This window comes from Microtus oregoni, unplaced genomic scaffold (assembly GCF_018167655.1).
Source record: "Microtus oregoni isolate MIOR12 unplaced genomic scaffold, Mior012 000008F_ref0000371, whole genome shotgun sequence".
Classification (NCBI taxonomy): domain Eukaryota; kingdom Metazoa; phylum Chordata; class Mammalia; order Rodentia; family Cricetidae; genus Microtus; species Microtus oregoni.
Window position 1 is genome coordinate 35,710,548 of NW_024543067.1, and position 20,064 is coordinate 35,730,611.

Below are 20,064 nucleotides of genomic sequence, written 5' to 3' on the forward strand. Positions count from 1 at the left end.
TATATTTGTAAGATGTTATTTTTTCGAAGTCCATACTGAAGAAGATGAAAGATTCAACTTCTTGTTTTTGTTTTGCTGGAGACAGAATCGTTGTTTTATCTGAGATAAAGTTGTAGTCTGGAACCCAGGCAGGCCTTGAATTCTGGATGTAACCCAGGCTGAGCACAAACTTGCAGAAAACCTCCCATCTCACCTTTTAAGTGCTGATTGCAAACAGGGGCCACCTCACCTGGTAAATGCTTCTTTTGCTTCTTCTCCTTCCCTTCCCTATTCATTGCCCTTCTCCCCTTCTTCCTTACAGTACTAGAACTCAAACCATGACCCTGAACATACCAGGCATACTCAAGGCTTACAGGAGTGAGCCACCACTCCCAGCTCAGTATAAAGTTTTAAAATGAAAGCCTCTAATGGAAGTAGAGCTCAGAGAATATGGCCTGATGCATAGCAAGCATGGTAGAGAAGTTTTAGCTCTGCATAGATATAACATAGATAGATACAGATTACATACCTCTAACCCCAGTGCTCAGGAGAGGCTGAAGCAGGAGACTCAACAGTTTGAGGAAAGACTGGGTTACATGTTTAATTCTAGGACAGTCTCAGTCACATAGCAAGACTTACCTCAAAGTAAAACAAAACAAAGCAAAACAAAACAATAAACACCCCTAGAGTTGAACCGCTACTGAACGACAATAGGCTTCAGTCAGATGTGGTCTTTGATAGGGATAGAGGAAAGCTTCTGTAGGTTAGAATCTTGTTCAAATAATGCCTTTGTAATGCAGTGACACAGAGAAAAGAGAATGACTTGAAGAGTCCAAGTTTGTGTGCCAGCCGCATATTGTCGCTCAGGTTGACGATACATATAGGAAGGGTTTTGTGACCAATCAGAGAGCCCACTTATCTTAGGGTAACACTCTCATCTTTAGCTTATGGATCGTAAGAAGATGCTTACCATTGATGTACAGACTGTCCTTTTCTAGAGTGAAGGATCCTAGCTTGGTAACACCCTGGGTATTATGGCTCACTTCCCAGTACAGCTTCTCTCTGTCCAGCTTAAGGCCCATGGGATCAGAATGGTAAGTGCAGACAGTATCCACTCCAGTGGCTGTTCTATCTCTCTCAGGCCTGGGAAAGGAAAGGAGACAGAGAGATGGAGATGAAAACTCCAAGCTGAGGCTCAGAAAACCTTCAGTGAGGGAGAAGAAAAGTGGCACTACTGATGAACAATTAATGGCTGTAGTCCCAGAAGAATACAATTAATAACAGAGCCAAGGTCCTTGAACAAAATACAGAACTAAACATGCCAGTATTTGTGCTATCTTTTTACATGACATCTATAACATGACTCCCATGCCCGAGTAACAGAACTGTGACAATGGAGGTGGGAAAAGAAGTCTGAAAACAAGGTAATAGAAAGCAATTTCAATTGGCTTAACTCCTATTCAGCCATTGCACAATGCCAGATATGTTTCTCCACATCTCTAAGGCTTATTTTTGTGTGTGGAATAAATCAAGACTTTCAGAACTGTGATGCTTAGTTTTAAATGTCAATATGCCACAAGCCGGAATTGCCTGGGAAAAGTCTTAATGAGGAATTAACTGGGTCAGGTCAGTTTGTCACAAAGCCTGTGAGAAATGATCTTGTTTGTTAATTGATGTAGGAAGATCCAGGAACCAATCTTGAGCTTGTAGGAGTGAAGAAGACTAGCAAGCAGCCAGCAGACAGATGAGTGTATTAAATTTTCTCTATTTTTCACTGTGGGTATGATGTGACCAGTTGTCACAAGCCTTTTACACTCTAACTTTTACACACGATGGACTGTAGTCTAGAACTGTAAACCAAATAAACATTTCTGTATGTATATTGCTTTTTTGTCAGAGTATTTTACTACAGTAACATAATGAAATTATAAGAAAACCTAGCAGGGAGTGCTCAATAAAATGGTACATCATTGTCTCCTGAAAGAAAATGGAGTCTTATCTTTTTCAGTCGGAAATGGAAAGGACTGGAGAGGAGTTGGATGTCACCTCCTCCTAGAACACCAGGATCAGGAAGTTAGGAATCAGTTCATGGTTATTGTATACATGCCCTGCATATCTACTCTCAAGTACATACCTCAGTAAGGTCAGTCTGCAACCAGAATAAAGGGACCCAATACTGGTGTTCTTGAACAGGGGCTTGAGCTGTGGACAAAAGGGAAGATGATTTAAGGGGCCAAGGAGTACAAAATTGAAATGAGACAGGGTGAGTGTGAGGGAGTTCTGACCAATCGATTCAAGATCCTCTCTGTGCTGTTGAATATTTTCGATCCTCGGTATCTCATGCCCTCTGCATGGTGAAGATTGGTTATAGTGAAGTTAAGAGTGAAGAGTTCCAGAGATGGGCTTGTACCTGTAGCAGAAAAGAGAAAGTGGGGAGTCTAATATGCACTGGAACCCAGGACAGCTATAGTCGAAGGGATGCTTGCATTTAGGGGCCCTGTAACCAGTATTCAAAATTGTCTCATCATACAAAACCAAAACACTAAATAACTAAACAACTCCCATTTGTTTTTCCCTAACCTGTAGCAACCACTATGAATTTTATATGAATATGAATTTTACTATTTTATATCTTTCATGAGGAAAATCATACAGCATTTCTCTTTTTGTGAGGATATTCTCAATATTATCTATGTTAAATGTGAGAATTTCTTTCTTTTTAGGGCTTATAATATCTGACTTGATGAATACATTGTTTTTATCCATTAATCTGCTCACATGTACTTGGGCTATCTATATATTTTGTCTAGATCTGACAACATGGGTGTGGAACATATGGAAATAAATATTGTAAATTTCTCTTTTATGGAGCTGATTCTAGGGAAGGGGGTCCTGGAGATACTGGGGCATCAGTTTTGACTGAGTACTCACTGTTTGTGGGAGGGGTCCAGTACCGACGGTTATAACCTGTAGATAGAAAAGAAAGAGTAATGAAAAAGTACATTTATGTAAGCACTAAGAGACGAAAAGAGGGTAGGCCTAGAAGGTGAAGTCATTATGTAACAGTCTGAGATTTATATATAAATCTTACTTAGCCCTCATTATGTGCTTTATCTTGTGATAATATTCATGATAAACATCATCACCATTAATTTTACTAAAACAGTATATAATAATAAAGCTGACAAGATTGTTCATTAGATAAAAGTACTTGGCACCAATCCTGACCATCCGAATTTGAACCTACACGGTAGAAGGAGAGAACTCATCTCTGGTAGTGTTCCTTTAACTTCAATATGTATATCAGCTTATGCATGTACACACACAAATACATAGTTAAATAAATATAATTTTATCTAAAAAATCAGGGTATGACACAGTTATTATAAATACAATCTTACAGCAGTGTGGCTACCTGCACTGGACCTGTCTACACCAAACACGAATTAAGAAATTCATGAAGTCCTTCTCATCACTGATGAACTTTTGGCATCTGATAAATTCTGGGAGAGGAATGGTCTCCACCAGTCTCCAATGTATAGTCCCAAACCTGGGGCTGCATATATGGTCCTGATTAAAATTAGTGGATCACAAAACAAAACAAAAAAGACATGAATGTGCAAAAGGGACCTGTAAGGAGGAGGAAGTCAGGAAGAGTGGAATGGAAGTAGGAGAGTAGAGGACTAGAGTAAACACAATGCATCTATATATTTCTGAAATTGTTCAAGGAAAAATTTAATAAATGAAAACAAAATGAAAAATAATTTTGAAATTAAAAACATATGCACTAATGATAGATGCCTATGTTTTGATGAGGCTATACTACGCCACAGCAATATTTCATACATTGCAAAGGTAAAAATATATTTATGAAAGAGTGTGTGCCCTAAGTTGATAAAATTGTAGTATGTTGTGGGAGAGTTACATGGGGATGCAAACAGAGAGATTGAGAGTTGTGAAGATAGCTCAGTAGAAAAGTGGTTGCTGTAAGTCCTGGATACCTTTAACTGTCAACTTGATACAATCTAGAATAGTCTTGGAAGTGAATGACAACTGAGGAATTACCTAGGTCAGATTGACCTGTGGGTATGTCTACTGGGGATTGTCTTAATCAATTGATACAAGAAGATGCACCCCACTGTGGGCAGCCACATCCCAGGCAAGTGGTAGTACTGGGCTGTGTAAGAAACCTAGTTAAGTATAAGACTGAATGTCAGCTGGCAACAAACATCTTTCATATTTTCTACTGCACTTCATTGGCTATAAAGTAGGCTTTCTGGTTAGAGACAGGATGCTCACAGGAATATCTCATACAGGGATATCCCTTAACCTGGATATTTGTGCAAAGTATGCAAGTTACCTGCCTCTGAGCTTCATCCCAGAAAGAAAAGGATACCAAGAAAAAAAAATGTTTCTATAACTATTTTTATGGTGGAGGTGTGTGAAAAAGGAGATAAGAAGAGAAGGAGGAGGAGGAGGAAGAGGAGTAGGAGTAGAAGGAGGAGGAGTAGGAGGAGGAGGAGGAGGAGGAGGAAGGGGAAATGAGAGAAGAAAAAGAAACAGGAAGAATAAAAGAAGGAGGCCCGACTTTAATTTCTCCCTTGATTTCTCTCAGGGATGGAATGTGATCTGGAATTCGAAAACAGATAGATTCTTTCTTCTCTAGAATTGCTTCTAGTTATGGTATTCAACAGTTACAGAAATGAAACTAGATCATACAAGTTTGAGGACTGAAGTTCATGTGCCTAGATCCTACATAAAAGCTCAGCATGTAGCCTGAGTGTCTCTAAACTCAGTATTGTATAGTGAGATTATAGTGAGATAGAGAGTAGAGACAAGAGAACTCAAGTAGTTCATCGGTCAACTATCCTGAAGTATATATGGTGGATAACAAAGATTCCATGTCTCAAACAAGGTAGTATGCAAGGGCTTGTATTTTGATAATTTCTTCTGACTTCCACACATGTGCTGTGAAACACACAAATACACAAACATACACATACATGCAGTGTGTGTGTGAGTGTGTGTGTGTGTGTGTGTGTGAGAGAGAGAGAGAGAGAGAGAGAGAGAGAGAGAGAGATGGAGAGAGAGAGAGAGAGAGAGAGAGAGAGAGAGAGAGAAATTTTCCATTACTATTTCCCTGGAGCATAAAGAAGATATGGAGGGGAGGGATGAGAGGGAGAAGGAAGAGGAGCAAGAAGAAAGAAGAAGTGAGGAGGCTATGAAGAGAACTTTCCAAGACTACTTTCTGGATCATTGATTCTATTTCTGATATTCTATCTAAAAGCTGAAAATACACATCAGATCTAGACAAAGCTCCAAGAAATTCCAGTTTTTTCTCTTATCTCATTTGACTTCCTAAGTAATCATACATCTATCTTTTCTTTTTTTTTTTTTTTTTTTTTTTTTTTTTTTTTTTTGCATTTTCTTGAATATCCATTCAAGTTTCAATTTATTTTTTCCTTTTCAAGTAAAGATCCTGTGTTTTGAAGTTCTGGTAGTAAGGACTTGCTCTTCCTGCTGGGGTCACTGAGGAAGTTATGCACTTAGTCAGCGGTCACTCATGGCCCCTCAGTGGCTAAAATTCCAGTATGTTGAGTAGAATTCATCTTCTGTCTTCTTGAATTATATCATGTTTCTTAGCAGCTGGTTCTAAATACAGTGGTTAAATTTTCAAGATCTTCACATTTTAAATGCAGTTCTGTCAGCAGGGTGGCTATAAACTGTGTAAATACCACATTTTTCGGAGAATGCTTCTGAATGCCAAGAATTGGCGTCAATAATGTCAGCAACACCACAGCGATCAAAGTCCATTCCACGGGCTTGTGGATAATGTTTCGGTTTGATAATCTGAAAGTCTGAACAAGGCTTTTCAGTTCCGAGTAAATATCGCCTATTGTAATCTGAAGAGGACCCAAAAGTCCAGGCAATACTTTGCTCAATTTTTCAAGAACAATCCGTCTTCTAATCTGGTTCTGGGAACTTGAATCAATCAGTGGGAAGCTGGTATCACGCTGAAATCCATTCTCTCCTGGGTCCTGCGACTTGGTAGTTTCCTCATTTAAAACATAGCGTCCTCTGTAGAACTCCCTGACCCTCAGATTAAGCATTTCCGTTTCTTTTTTCAAGTTCTCGTAACTGGGCAGTGGCTTCGTGGCCGTGTCTGAGCCTCTAAAGGGTAGTGTCTCATCTAAGTTGTTCTGGGGTTGGCTCACGGCAGGACCACAACTAGCTGGGTCACAACTTAAGTCATCTTCATCGAGTTCTTCATCGGCTATGGGGGCTGAAGGCAGTTTCGGGCACACGGAGGCAAGATCTGGGCCATACAAAAACTTCAACGTTTCTTCTGTCTTCCACTCAGTCAAGGTGTCCTTCAGAACTCGAAGTAAGCTTGCCTTTGCGACCTCAGGACCCTGCCCTGGGCCAGAGGCTGGCCCAGACCCTTGGTTAGACTTGGCAAATTTGACCCTGAAATGCTCAGCACTCTTCTTGCTTATCCCTACAAGAGTGACTTCTGACACACTGTGTCTGCTGTCGGAAGCCGCTGAAGAGCCAGGTGAGGAAGTCTGCGTATTTTCTCTCTTGGAAGGAAGCTCACGGGCAGCCATTTTCTCCTGACCATCCAATCTGCAGTTACCCAGCCGCTCAGTGACATCGGCCACCGTCTGCTCTTTGTGCCTGGAGGTCACTTTCTGACCAGCTTTCTTCTTCCTTATGCTACTCTCCCTGTGTGGCTGTGGCCTCGTGTCGGCTGCCCTTGGTCCGTGTCCGGGGAGAAGCGAAGAGACGAAGTCTTGCTCATCGTCTGTGGTGTGATCACACCAAGCGCTGGGAGCTGTGGCTTCACTCTGGGCCTCACGGGCACCAGGACCATCAATGTCTGCTGGTGTGACGGCATCACTGAAGAACTGGACGACTTCTCCAGAGCGGCCACTTTGTCCTTCCTTCAGCAGCTGGAAGTCGGGGGGCCTCTCTTCCTCTCGAACCCATACTGGAGTTTTCAGAATTTGTGTTTCAAAAAACTTAGATGCTCTGTAACAAAAATTGCTGCAGAAAGACTTTCTTTCAGTAATATCGTAGACTTTATTGGTTTTAGTAGAAATTTTATATTTCTGTTTCGGTATTGCTCCTAACTTCTTCTGACATAAAGGATAGCCACAGAGTTTGATAATGGCCCTCTCGTCCACGACGTCGCTGTAGTGAGCTGGTGTGATAAACATCCCACACTCCTTTAGGAATTCCTCTGTGATGTTTTCTTCCAGAAGCCGCTCGACGATGCGCACAGCCTTCCTCTCACACTCCACCTTCCTCTGCACTGCGGCTTCCAGTTCCGCTCGCCTTCTGGAAGCATCTTCTGGCTTGAGGACCCTTGTCTGTTTAGTGCCTGCAGCCTTCCGGTGGGTGCTGGAGGCCCGGGCACTCGGGCCCAAACAGTGAGGAGCAGCAGAGGCAGCCATGGGAAACGCCGTCGGAAGGCAAGGGGAGGATACATCTATCTTTTCATCCATTTCTGTAAATGCAACACGAACGCCTAATGCAATTCCCTGGCTTATGAATCATGACACACACAAAATAATCCGACGCTCCACAGCACTCATACTGTGAAAAACACTTTGTTTTAGCCCACATTTTGTAGTAAACATTCCTTAACTTTTATCACTGTCAGTTTAACAAGATTTACAGTGTCATAGCAGGCAAGCCTTGAGGCACACCTGTGAAGGATTATGTAGATTAGGTGAGCCTTTGGGCATGCCCTTAAGGGATTGTTTGTTTAGGTTAATTGAGATGGGAAGACCCTCTGTAAATGGGTGATTCCATTTCCTGGGCAGACTGCTGAAGTATATAGAAAGTGGGAAGCTAGCTGAGTAGAATTATTTCTCTCCACTCCCTCTATAGTTAAGGACTGTAGATATGATTCAATTTGTTGCTTCAAGTTCCTGCTGCATTGACTTCCCTGCCATGATTGTTTGTACCAGTGTAAGCCAACATAAATCCTTCCTTCTAAAGACATGGGACTCACAAGCTCCAAATCCTACTTGAAGCACTGGTGGCAGGTGATGCTAAGGAAAAAAAGAGTCAATTTTCTTTAGGGATGAGAACCTTATGTCACCCTTCCCCTAGTAGATGGCCCCACACCCGTGTGTGCATAGATAACACAAATCCGACTTGAGCCTCATCCAGGACGGTAATTCAGTTGTTGTGATCTTGTTCAGTTCTTGTGCATCACAACCACTGTAAGGTCATATGCGCAACATTCCTGTAATAGCTGCAGATGTATACTCCCTCTGGATCAGGGAATTTTGTCACAGTAACAGAAAAATATCTTCTGGACACAAAGCAGCATGTGATCTAAATAATACAGTGAAATATGCATTTCACATTATACATGAAGGTAATCTTCAAGGGCTATAAGGGAGTGCATAACTAACTATGAATTAGGTTAGATTATTAGGCTAGAGATTGCCTGTCCAGATGTTTGGGGCTTGCTGTGTTTGGATGGTTCACCATATTGCCTATGGTTTTCCAGAGTGTCGGTTGGTGAAATTCTCATTCTGGCATACTTTATAGTCTTGGGCAAATAATTTCCTCCTTGAATGCACAATGGTTTTGGTAAATGAGCATAACAACTCACAGTGTTTTGATAAGATTAACACGATTGCAGAATTCTCACCACACAGAGTCCTTTGATAAGCATGAACCACTTTTAATTTTTCTTGCCTTCCTGAGACAATTTTTCTGTCAACATCTAGCCACTATTCAGTGTGTCATCTATTAAGGGCAGCAATGTTTCTGGAAGCTGTAGCTGTTTAAGATGCTCCATGGAGTCCGAAAATTAAGTTAATATGACAAAAGGAGAAGGAAGACACTCTTGGGCAAATAGGAAGCACTTAACCATGTCATCTATCATTCCCAAATTCTCCCCATTATCTGTTACTCTAATTAAGGTCTTATGGTAAGCAGAAAAGAAGGTGAATATGACAAGAAAGAAGAGTAATAAGGGAAGGAAGCGGAACAAGGAGAAGTAAATTGGAAGAACAAAATAGAGAACCAAGAGGATCAAAAAGAGGAGAAAAGAGGGGAAAGGATAGAAGAAAAGAGGAGAAATAGAAGGAGAAGATGACAATAATGGGAAGAAGGAGAAAGAGGAAGTTGATAAACAGGAGGAGGAGAAAGATGGGGAGAATAGAAAAAGGAAGAGAAGAAGGGGAACAAAAAGGAAGAGCAGGAGGAAGACGAGAAGGAGAAATATGGCCTTCTTGTGTGGAGTGAACAGTCTAAAATGAGCCATTTAATATTAGGCTTGTACCAGGGTTACAGAAAATTCTCAAACAATACATTAAAAGATAAAACTGGAAAGTTTTGTGCAATAATTTCTCAAATTTGAGACTATTAACATTTGAATCAAGATTAGCGCACTGTAATGTACTTTTGGAGTGCTTATCAGTATTCACTTAACTATAGAGAATATTAACACCTTTTTTGGTAGTGACATGGATATATCTCCAGACATAGACAGTTCAAAATCAACCCCTATAATGAGCTTGGTAAATAGTGTTTAGGATCTGAAGTGTCCTCCAGAAAGTTAATGTGTTGAAAGCTTGATCTCCAACTGGTGAAACTGTAGAAAGGTGATTGGATTTTAAAAGTGCTAACTTCATCAATGGATGAGCTAATAACTGAATGAATTATTAGCATAGGTAGGGAACCTATTGTAGGAACTAGGTCACTGGTTTCAGGCCATGGAAAAACATATTGTGTCCCCCAAATCTACTTAATTGTTTGCTTACTGGACCTCATAAAAGAGCAGATTTCCCATTTTATACCTTCTGCCATATTTCCACCTTGCTACAGGCCTATAAGTAACCAAGCTACAATGAATAATATTTACCAACTAAACTGGATTTAGAATCATATGAAATGGATATGTGTGTGTTCATGAAGGCATTTCCAGAAATATTTCCCACTTTGAGGTGGGAAAACACACACTGAATGTGGATGGTGTCATCTAGTGAGCCATGATGAGGAAAGTTAATAAATAATACAGGAACTAATTAACCTGGACTGAAAGTTTTGAAACTACGAGACATAAAAACCTTTTCTCGTTTACACGTGAGTCTGTTACTTTGTTATAGCAATGAAAACTGATACTAAAGGATACCCCATTATGACAAAGATACTCACCACTGACATAGAGACTGTCTCTGTCCAGGATGTAGGGACCTAGTCTGGTGATACCATTGGTCAGCTGGGTCACTTCTTGATACAACTGCATTCTATCCAGAGGAGGACTCATGGGGTCATGATGGTAGGTGCAAATGCTATCTACTCCAGTGGCTGCTCCATTCTGTTCTGACCTAGCATGATGAGGATATGGGAATAAGTCATCTAGAGACGTGAGAAATTGTACATCCCTCCTTCAAGCTGAGTCCCTCCTGGCTTTATGCTTGTCTTTTTGTAGACTGGGTCTACTTTCTCAGTCACATTCCTTTTGAAGCCCTCTTTCTCTAGGTCTACTGTTTTACACAGTGGGTTAGCACTAGAAAAGTTTGCTCAACTTATCTTTTCTCTTGCTCTTATTTTTTCCCTCCAGTTATTTTGTTCACATATATTATAAGTACCAATACTTCTTATTGTTATGTTCAAAATTACTCTAAGACGTCTTAGAAAATCTACCTTTTCAACTCCTACACTTCTCCTTTCCCCTTTCCTTCCTTTTGTTTCCCTCTCTTCCTTCCTGCTTCTTTTCTTTCTTTTTCTATTTTCCCTATTCTTCTTTATCATTTCATTCATTCCCTCTTTCCTCTACTTTCTAACATACTTCCCTCTACTTTTTTCTTTCTTCATTTTTCATTCATTCATTCTTCATTCTCTCTGCTACATTCTATTTTTCAACACCACAGAGATTTTTCTATGGAGGGGAGGAGCTAGAAAAGGAGGGATAAGAGGTAGAACAGAAGTGGAGGATGAAAAAACAAAGGACAAATCAAATGAGGAGAAGAAAGAGGAAAAGGCATGCATTCCCAACTTTTACATCTCTCATTACATGCGATAAACCACCCCACAAAAGAGTTTATTTCCCTGTGTTTCCTCTGCTTACTGTACATGTACTGTATGGCTCAGGCATCATCTATAGAAAGCCTCCACCCAGATCCCCAGGGTTAAGTTCAAACTCCATTACTTGGTTCTTTTAGTCTGTATGTAGAATTTAATGATTTCTCTGACCTGGTTTATATATGGTTTCATGTTTGTGCACCTGGTGCCCGTTCTACATAGTGGAACTTTTGCAGGAAGAAAGTTATGGCTGCTTTGTCACAGAATGTGCCGCAAAATGAAAAATTCCATGGTTCCTAAGTGATTCAATATCCCTTTTTCTGATCAATGAGCCTCAATTCTCAACACAGTTTTTTTCATGCAAATAAGTTCCATGGGAAGTGTCTTCTTCCAGGAAGTTCTGTCTCTCATGCACTAAATCAAAGACAGTGTCTCCCATGTCTGAATTTCTGGAGTGCTTCTTTCCTTTGTGTTTCTTGCCTTTTGCATGTGATATTCGGATGAATTTGACTGTGACAGAGAAGTGCTCTATGATATAAAACAAAGAAGGCTCACCTGAGCAGCGACAGTATGCATCCAGAGTAGTTAGAACCAATGCTGGTCTTCTTGAACAATGACTGGAACTGTGGATAAGACAAAAGGGTGAGTGAGTGAAAGATCCACGAGACTGGATGGCGTGAAGGAAAGGTAAACCATGGTTTGCATGTTTCACATTACCAGGTAGTTCAAGGCCTTCTCTGTTTTGTTGAAGTGTAAGGAGTCTGGGTACCCCATTTCTGTGGTATAAGGCAGGTTGGTGATTGTCAAGTTGAAAGTGAATGGCACCAATTCTGGATAAATACTTGTAGCTGAAGGGAGAAAGAGTGAGAGTGAATATAACCATGAGCTTATGTGTAAGTATGGCACACATACATACACACATACACAGACGGAGGGAGGGAGAGAGAGAGAGAGAGAGAGAGAGAGAGAGAGAGAAAGAGAGAGAGAGAGAGAATCAATTTTCTGTTTTAGTACTGAGCTGCTGGATGTGAGCAGAAGACTAATACTGTCTCACAGTCACAGTGTCCAGGAGATAAAGTATAGGATATCCTACCCAGAATCCCTTCTGCCCAACTAGAGGGTGAGAGTGGAACTTCATAGTGGACATTTGACTTCATCTTCAGAGGAATCCTGAATTTGTAGCCCAGAATGTCTAAAGGTGACATGTCATTGACATTTCATTGACTTGAGAAGGGAGTAAGACCTTTTACTTTCAGATCTGGGCCACACCACATAAAAGTTTCAATGGACAGTGGCAAGTGTAAAGACTCAGAACTAGTCAAAGTGATGAAAATAAGCGAATGTTGAAAGTTTAGCCCCAAATTGGATAGCATTGTATCATGCCCTCCAAAAATTCTTTGAAAATTATGGAAGGTTTAGAGAGAATATAAAAGCCAGAGAAAGTGGTGGAATGCTGAGTGATGAGGAATGCCATATTCAAGGCATGACAAGGTGTTTGTGCTCTTGTGTTCACACCAGATGAGATTGTTTGTAAGAAATGAGGTCTGTCAATGGCCCATGGTAAACTTGTGTGTAGGGGTCAGGTGTATTCTCAAAAGGCCCTGTCTCTACTTGAGGAATGGTTGCTTGGATGGGTACTTTATGAGGCCCCATGAAGGCTGATAGGCAGTTAATATTTCTTCAGGAGAAAGGGAAATTTTCTTCAGCTGTTTAAAACTTGTAGACTTTCCAGGCAGTGATGGCACATTCCTTTAATCCCAGCACTCAGGAGGCAGAGGTAGGTGGATTTCTGTGAGTACAAAGCCAGCTTAGTCTACAAGAGGTAGTTCCAGGACAGTTAGGACTACACAGAGAAACCCTGTCTCATAAAAATCCCTCCCGCCAAAAAACCCAACTAACCAAATAGACAACCAAAAAACCTTGCAGGTTGCTTATGATCTTGTAAATAAGCCCTTACTCATACTCATGACACACTCATCAGTCAAAAAAGTAAGAAAGAAAGAGAAAGAAAATGAAGAGATGGAAAGAGAAACACAAAAGAGAAGGAGTGATTATTTTTAGGAAATTTCCTTAGGGAAATAATAAAAACTTACATAGTGATGCAAAAAAAGAAGACCTGGGCAAGTAGAATGAGACAGAATATAGATAGACTGTATATAAGATTTATGCATGGAATAAATTTATGGTTTATGAAAAGTCACAGACTTCTTAGAAAAAGAAAAATACAAAAACAAACAAAAAACCAACCCAGAATTCCAAGAGCAACACATGTAGTGGCCCTGAAGCTTAGAAATGCATATAAGGCTTGGATGGCCAGACAAATGGATGCGAGGTACCTAATGGAGAAAGCTGAGGCTCGTAGACGTGACATCCAGTTGATACAGGAACTGATAGCTCAAGATTTCTTACTGTCTTCTCCATGTTCTAGTCCAGTGGGTGTCCCTGACATCCTCCATTCTCATTTTCTCCACATTCTGCTGGATGTATCCCAGGTCCATGCAGCCTAGTCTGGTCAACCCTGTTTGCATTAAAACTACCTCCAGGATTCTACCATAACCAACCCTAATTGCCACAACAGGTTCCTTTTTGCACCATATCTAACCTCTTCCCTCTTATTATTTGAATAAGAATAGCCTCCATAGAATCATATATTTGAATACTTAGTCACCAAGAAATGGAACTATTTGAAAAGGATTAAGGAACTACTTGAAAAAGAAAAGGACCAAGATAAAAATTGGTACCAGGGAGTGGGGTATTACTAAAATAAACATGGCAGTGCTGTTTGTCATAGGACACAGAGGACTTTGTGGAATGTGGGTGTGCCACTCAAGAGGTTCCAGAGAAGCATATTAGTAAGTGACCTAGAGACTGTTCTTATGCTATTTTGGTCAACAATGTGGCTGCTTTTTGCCCTTGTCCATAAAGTCTGCCTAAGGTTAAATCAAAGAGTTTGGATTAATCGCATTGGCAGAACAGATTTCAAGGTAGCTTAGTTTTGACTACTGTGTGATCACTCTTATGCAGACCTACAGTGAAAAGGACCAAGATGAACAAGGGAAAATACAAAATCTATTCAGTTTGATGAGAAAGGGAGCACCTGGAAATGTAATTGAACTAAGTCCTGTGGTTCAAGGAGACAAAGTGTTTAAAGAAAAGCCTGGTGTTAAGTGGAGTAAAGGGAGTGTTGACCTCAGGGTGATACCATACCAATGGAAGCTGACAACTGGGTGTGGAACAAGTCCAAGAGAGGGAAGTGTGATGCAGTCAGCAGGTCTGAGAGGAGTTGAACATCTGAAGAGTGCTTTGAGATCAGATATGGAGATACAGAGTGTGGAGTTTGCACAGGTAAGCTTCCAACTTGTGAAGAGGAATCAAAGGAAAGTTTAAGAAGTAAAGAAAACCATCAACAACAGAAAGCAGATACAAAGGCAACTGGCTGAGGGAGCCATGTTCTAGGACCACAAAGTATCAGAACTTGGCATCTTAAGGCACATGGTTCTGGTTTTAGAGTCAAGAATATAAGAAAGGGGGCGTGGTTAAGGAAACCCTCTGTGGTTCAGGAAAGTCACTGAGGCCAGGCATGTGTCAGGAGTGTCCCTGCATGGAAGCTCAGCTAGGCTGTAGTGTGGAGCTGTAAAGGTAAAGCCTGGGTTATGTTGGAGACCCTAAGATGTGTAGAACACCAATTGTGAGATACTATGCCAAGGAAAGCTGAAAAGACTTGAGAATCTGAAGAGTGCTCTGACATCAGACACGGAGATGCAGAGATGGAGTTTGCCCACCTGAGTTTGATTTTCAGTCAGCCTGGTATGTCCTCGCCATGTTCCCTTTTCTGCCTTTTGCAATGGTAATGCACATATTGAGTTACTGTATGTTGGAAGTAAGAGATCTGCTTTTTTTATTTTTATTTAACAAGGGGATACAGTTCAGAGATTGCCACGACTATCAGAAGAGACCTTGAACTTTGGACTTCTAAATAATTTGAGATTTGATAGACTGGGAACTTTTGAAATTGTCTAATCTTTTGGAGTTAGACTGAATTTTTTTCATTATAGGATGCCTATAGGTAAATGGGGGCCAGGGATAGAATGTGGTGGTCTCAATAAGAATATCCCCCTCAGTCAAATATATTTGAATTCTCGGTCATAGGGGATTATACTATCTGAAAAGGATTTAGGCAGCATAGCATTTGGAAGAAAGTGTGTTACTGGAGGAAGTGAATTTTGAGATTTGAAAAGCTCATGCCAAGCCCAAAGTCTATTTGCAGATCAAGATGTAGCTTTCAGCTACTGCTCCAGCAACAGCTTGCATCAACTTGCTCTCCATGCACTGCACTGCAATGATAATGTACTAAACCTCTGAAATGGTAAGCAAACCCCAGATAATGCTTTGTTTTATTTACTTATTTATTTATTTTTTTAAATATCTTGGGGTAACTCTGACCAAGGAAGTGAAAGATCTATATGACAAGAACTTTAAGTCTTTGAAGAAAGAAATTGAAGAGGACACCAGAAAATGGAAGGATCTCCCCTGCTCTTAGATTGGGAGGATCAACATAGTAAAAATGGCAATTCTACCAAAAGCAATCTATAGATTCAATGCAATCCCCATCAAAATCCCATCAAAATTCTTCACAGATCTGGAGAAGACAATAATCAACTTTATATGGAAAAACAAAAAACTCAGGATAGCCAAAACAATCTTATACAATAAAGGATCTTCTGGAGGCATTACCATCTCTGACTTCAAACTCTACTACAGAGCTACAGTATTGAAAACAGCTTGGTATTGGCATAAAAAACAGAGAAGTCGACCAATGGAATCGAATAGAAGACCCTGACATTAACCCACAAACCTATGAACACCTGATTTTCGATAAAGGAGCTAAAAGTATACAATGGAAAAAAGAGAGCATCTTCAACAAATTGTGCTGGCAAAACTGGATGTCAACCTGTAGAAGATTGAAAATGCTTTGTTTTAATAGCATTTCCATGGTCATGATGTCTCTCCACAGCAACAGAACAGTGACCAAGATACTAATCAGCCAGATCTTCACATCCTTCTTCAATGTCTGAGTCTGTTGGGAGCAGTTAACCCCCAGATCCTGAATTTCTAGTAAACAACTTGTTTTCCTCTGCTCTCAGACAGCCTGCAGCTGCTCTGAGCATGAGATCCTCAGGAATTTCTGTTGGCAGGAGAGTGATTTCTGGTGGGTTTGGCTGGGGTGTGGCTATCCCTATATAAGCTGCCCCTGAACACAATAAAGGGGGCATTCTTGTTTCAAAGATGATCCGTGTCTCTTTCTGTGAGTCTTTGTGTGTTTAAATCTCCAGGCCCTTGCCCAAGACTTGTGAATGGTCCCGTAGTGCAGGCGCCACAATACAGGAGTAGTACCTTACTGTCACGAAGTACAGGTGGGTGCTACATGAGTCTCCCTGACCTTTCTTATTTATGAACCCTCCCTAACCTGCCAGACCTAGCATTCAACCTACAAAGAGTTACCTAACCTTATCTGCCCAGCCTTGCCTGCACCAAAATCAATCTCTAAACATTTGCTACAACCCTACTTACCCACCTCAAATCACAGGATCCTCTCACACCATATGCAACCTTTCTTGGCAGCCAGATCTAATTTCACATTCAAATCTTAAACCAGGAGGTACATTCTGGACATCAGCCCAGTCCACTCTGTTCACTTTCATCACACTGAAGCCATTTATACTTTCTAGGCCCAACACATCTTCCTACCCTCCTCTCTGTTCCAGCCTTCTCTAACCATACCAGACATAGAACTAACAAGAGAAATACAAATGCCCAGATTACATTACAAAAGACCCCCAAGCAATATAAAAGAGCAAACCAATATATTCTCTCCTTCTTCAAAATATTCTTGTATAAATGTTTGTAAGTCAAAACTACTCAAAGAACCCCAGGATATTGAAATTAAAAGAAAAAGTATAAAGTTCATCTAAGAATTCAAAGAGTTTTAAAAAGGCAAAGAAGCAGCTCTCCGAAATTAAGAGAACAGTAATTAGGAAACTAAATTCAAATTCAAATATTAAACCAATGATGATGTGATGCCCAAGACATGAAAAAGACAGCCTAGTTCTTGGAAATAGAATTAAATAAGAAGATAGAAACATTGAAGAAGACTCAGGCTGAAATGAAGATGGAGCTCAAAAATCCAATGACTCTACCAGAAAACTCAAAGAAAGTCCTGACACATAGAATGAATCAAGCAAAATATAAAATATCAGGATTCACAAATGGAAAAAAGAAAGCATATTTAACAAATGGTGCTGGCATAACTGGATATCAACATGTAGAAGAATGAAAATAGATCCATATCTATCACCATACACAAAACTCAAGTACAAATGGATCAAAGACCTCATCATAAAGGCAGCCACACTGAACCTCATAGAAGAGAAAGTAGGAAGTACACTTGAATGCATTGGCACAGGAGACCACTTCCTAAATATAACCCCAGCAGCACAGACACTGAGAGAAACAATTAAATAAATAGGACCTCCTGAAACTGAAAAGCTTCTGTAAAGCAAAAGACATGGTCAACAAGACAAAACAACAGCCTATACAGAATGGGAAAAGAAGGAACTGTGGGTGAGAGTGCTTGCTGTGTAAGTATGACAGCCCGAGTTTGAATCCCTTGCACTCATGTAAAAAGATGGGCTTGCATAAATAAAGGACATTGAGCCTATAATTCGCGATCCTAGAGAAGCTAAATAAGAAGGTGAACCCAAAGAAAAACATATAGGCATCCTCCTGAATATTAACCTTCATCAGGCAATGAAAGGAGACAGAGACCCACATTGGAGCACTAGACTGAAATCTCAAGGTCCAAATCAGGAGCAGAAGGAGAGAGAGCACGAGCAAGGAATTCAGGACCGTGAGGGGTGCACCCACACACTGAGACAATGGGGATGTTCTATCGGGAACTCACCAAGGCCAGCTGGCCTGGGTCTGAAAAAGCATGGGATAAAACCGGACTCGCTGAACATAGTGGACAATGAGGACTACTGAGAACTCAAGAACAATGGCAATGGGTTTCTGATCCTACTGCACGTACTGGCTTTGTGGGAGCTTAGGCAGTTTGGATGCTCACCTTACTAGACCTGGATGGAGGTGGGTGGTCCTTGGACTTCCCACAGGTCAGGGAACCTTGCTTGTCCTTCAGGCTGATGAGGGAGGGGGACTTGATCGGGGAGGGGGAGGGAAATGGGAGGCGGTGGCGGGGAGGAGGCAGAAATCTTTAATAAATAAATAAATTAAAAAATTAAAAAAAAAGATGGGCTTGGCCGTGTGTGTGCCTGTAAGAGCAGACCCAGCTGTGATGTGGGCGGAGACAGGAGGATCTCTGGGGAATTCTCACTGCCGGTCTAGTACCAGCTTCAGTGAAAAGCCCTACCTCAGTGGACTCAAGAGAAGAGTGAGAATACCTGGTGTTCTTTTCTTGCCTCTGAATGCATATACGACACACACACTGTCAAAGTAAATGAATGTTTGAATAAGTAAAAATTAAATAAATAACAAATTCTAAGGCTCAGGGAACATTGTAGAAGAGGGTACAGGCAGAATATGAGTCAAAGAAAGTGGTAGCGTGTCATGAAAGCCTGTCTTCCATGAAAGCCTGTCTTCCAGATATGCCACGGGTGTCTCAGTCTTGAACTCACAGCAGGTAGGTGTACATTAGCTACATAACAGATATAACACATAGAAAAGAAACTCACACAGTCACTAATGGTTGGGAGGAATGCAGGATGAGGAACTGTTGCTTAGTGGGTACAGTTTGGGGTGATTAAAATTGTTTGGAGAGTTGTAGATATGGCTTAGTGGCACAGCACTTGCAACATATATGGGGTCCTGGATTCAACCTCAACAAAGCCAGCAGTGAAGAATAATCAAAATACTGGCTGGAAAATAAAAGTGATGGTTGCATAACACTGTACATTCAGCAATACTGAATTGTATACCTAAAACACACAAAGAGGAAATATTTACATTATATACATATGTGTTATATGTTATAGATTACTACAATAATAAAGCTTATTCTTACTTGGTCTTGAAGTCACATTCTCAGAGAACCATGTGGACATTCCAGATGTGCTCGTTCCGTGTTGTGCAGTTGTGGTCTTTTTCCCAATGGGTCTTGAACTTGTGGTAGCTAAATGAGATGTCTCACTTGTAGTTTCCAGGTCAGTGACTGGACTTGTTGAGGACTCTGATGGTATCGAGGTAATTACGGGGCTTGTGACATCAGTGACAAGATCGGAAAGTCTAACTGTAGTGACAGACGCTGAAGTTTCTATGCTCTCTAAAGTTGCACTGCTAGATTTACTAGTTGTAGGAGCACCGGGAAACCCAGAGACACTAGGGGACATAGTCAGAGTGGATTCTGCAAAAGTGGTGGAAGCCCATAAACCCGTGGTTCCTGTTAAAATAGGGAAAGGAGTTACACTTAGAATGGTTGTGCTGGTCTCAGTCTCAGAGTGGATGGGGAGAGAGGCTGTTTCTTCAGAAGCACCAGATGAAAACATTGTACCCAGGTCACTTTTGCTCTCCTCAGTCACAGATGAGTTCAAGAGAAAATTTGTCATCTCTGGTACACCAGGGGACACAGTCTGAGTAAAGAGAGTTGTACTAACATCTACCCCAGATGTAATGGGCACTGAGGCTGTGGTCTCCAATGAAGGAAGAAAACCAGTTGAAACAGGAAATGTTGTGTTAGTCTCTGTACTGAGGAAGGTGGGTAATGAGACTGTGCTTTTTGTTTCACTAGGAGACAGAACTGTATTTGGAAATGTACTGGTTGATGGACTAGAACTAGAGAACTGTGAGATCTCAACACCTGGAACCCCAGGATAGAGAGTCATTGTTGGCACAGATGAACTGGTTTCGGTTCCAGGATGATTGATTATTGAGGGTGTAACATCTAAACCACTATCAGAAGAACTGGAAGTTTTTTGGGTTAAGGCAGAATGAGAGACCAGGGAGACTGCTGATGTTGGCTCA

The 20,064-nt window shown here is 40.9% G+C and overlaps 2 protein-coding genes across 2 annotated transcripts in view; both read right to left on the reverse strand.

The window, feature by feature from the left end:
• The window catches only part of LOC121451308 (mucin-16-like), a 192,194-nt gene that overhangs the window by 114,159 nt on the left and 57,971 nt on the right, over positions 1–20,064 (reverse strand). Inside the window, exons 7-10 of the mRNA XM_041656777.1 lie at positions 19,109–19,593; positions 2,265–2,389; positions 2,114–2,181; positions 950–1,122 (exon numbers count right to left, since the gene is read on the reverse strand). Of these exons, the coding sequence (XP_041512711.1) occupies positions 950–1,122; positions 2,114–2,181; positions 2,265–2,389; positions 19,109–19,593 (851 nt within the window). The remainder of the gene's footprint in view (positions 1–949; positions 1,123–2,113; positions 2,182–2,264; positions 2,390–19,108; positions 19,594–20,064) is intronic.
• On the reverse strand, positions 5,407–7,454 carry LOC121451576 (putative RNA polymerase II subunit B1 CTD phosphatase Rpap2). The gene has a single exon (XM_041657241.1). The coding sequence runs from the start codon at positions 7,434–7,436 to the stop codon at positions 5,619–5,621; it is 1,818 nt and encodes a 605-aa protein (XP_041513175.1). The 5' UTR covers positions 7,437–7,454; the 3' UTR covers positions 5,407–5,618.

What these genes read in the sequence shown, in the direction of transcription:
- LOC121451576 (XM_041657241.1), bottom strand. Translation starts at nt 7,436, where the DNA reads ATGGCTGCCTCTGCTGCTCCTCACTGTTTGGGCCCGAGTGCCCGGGCC.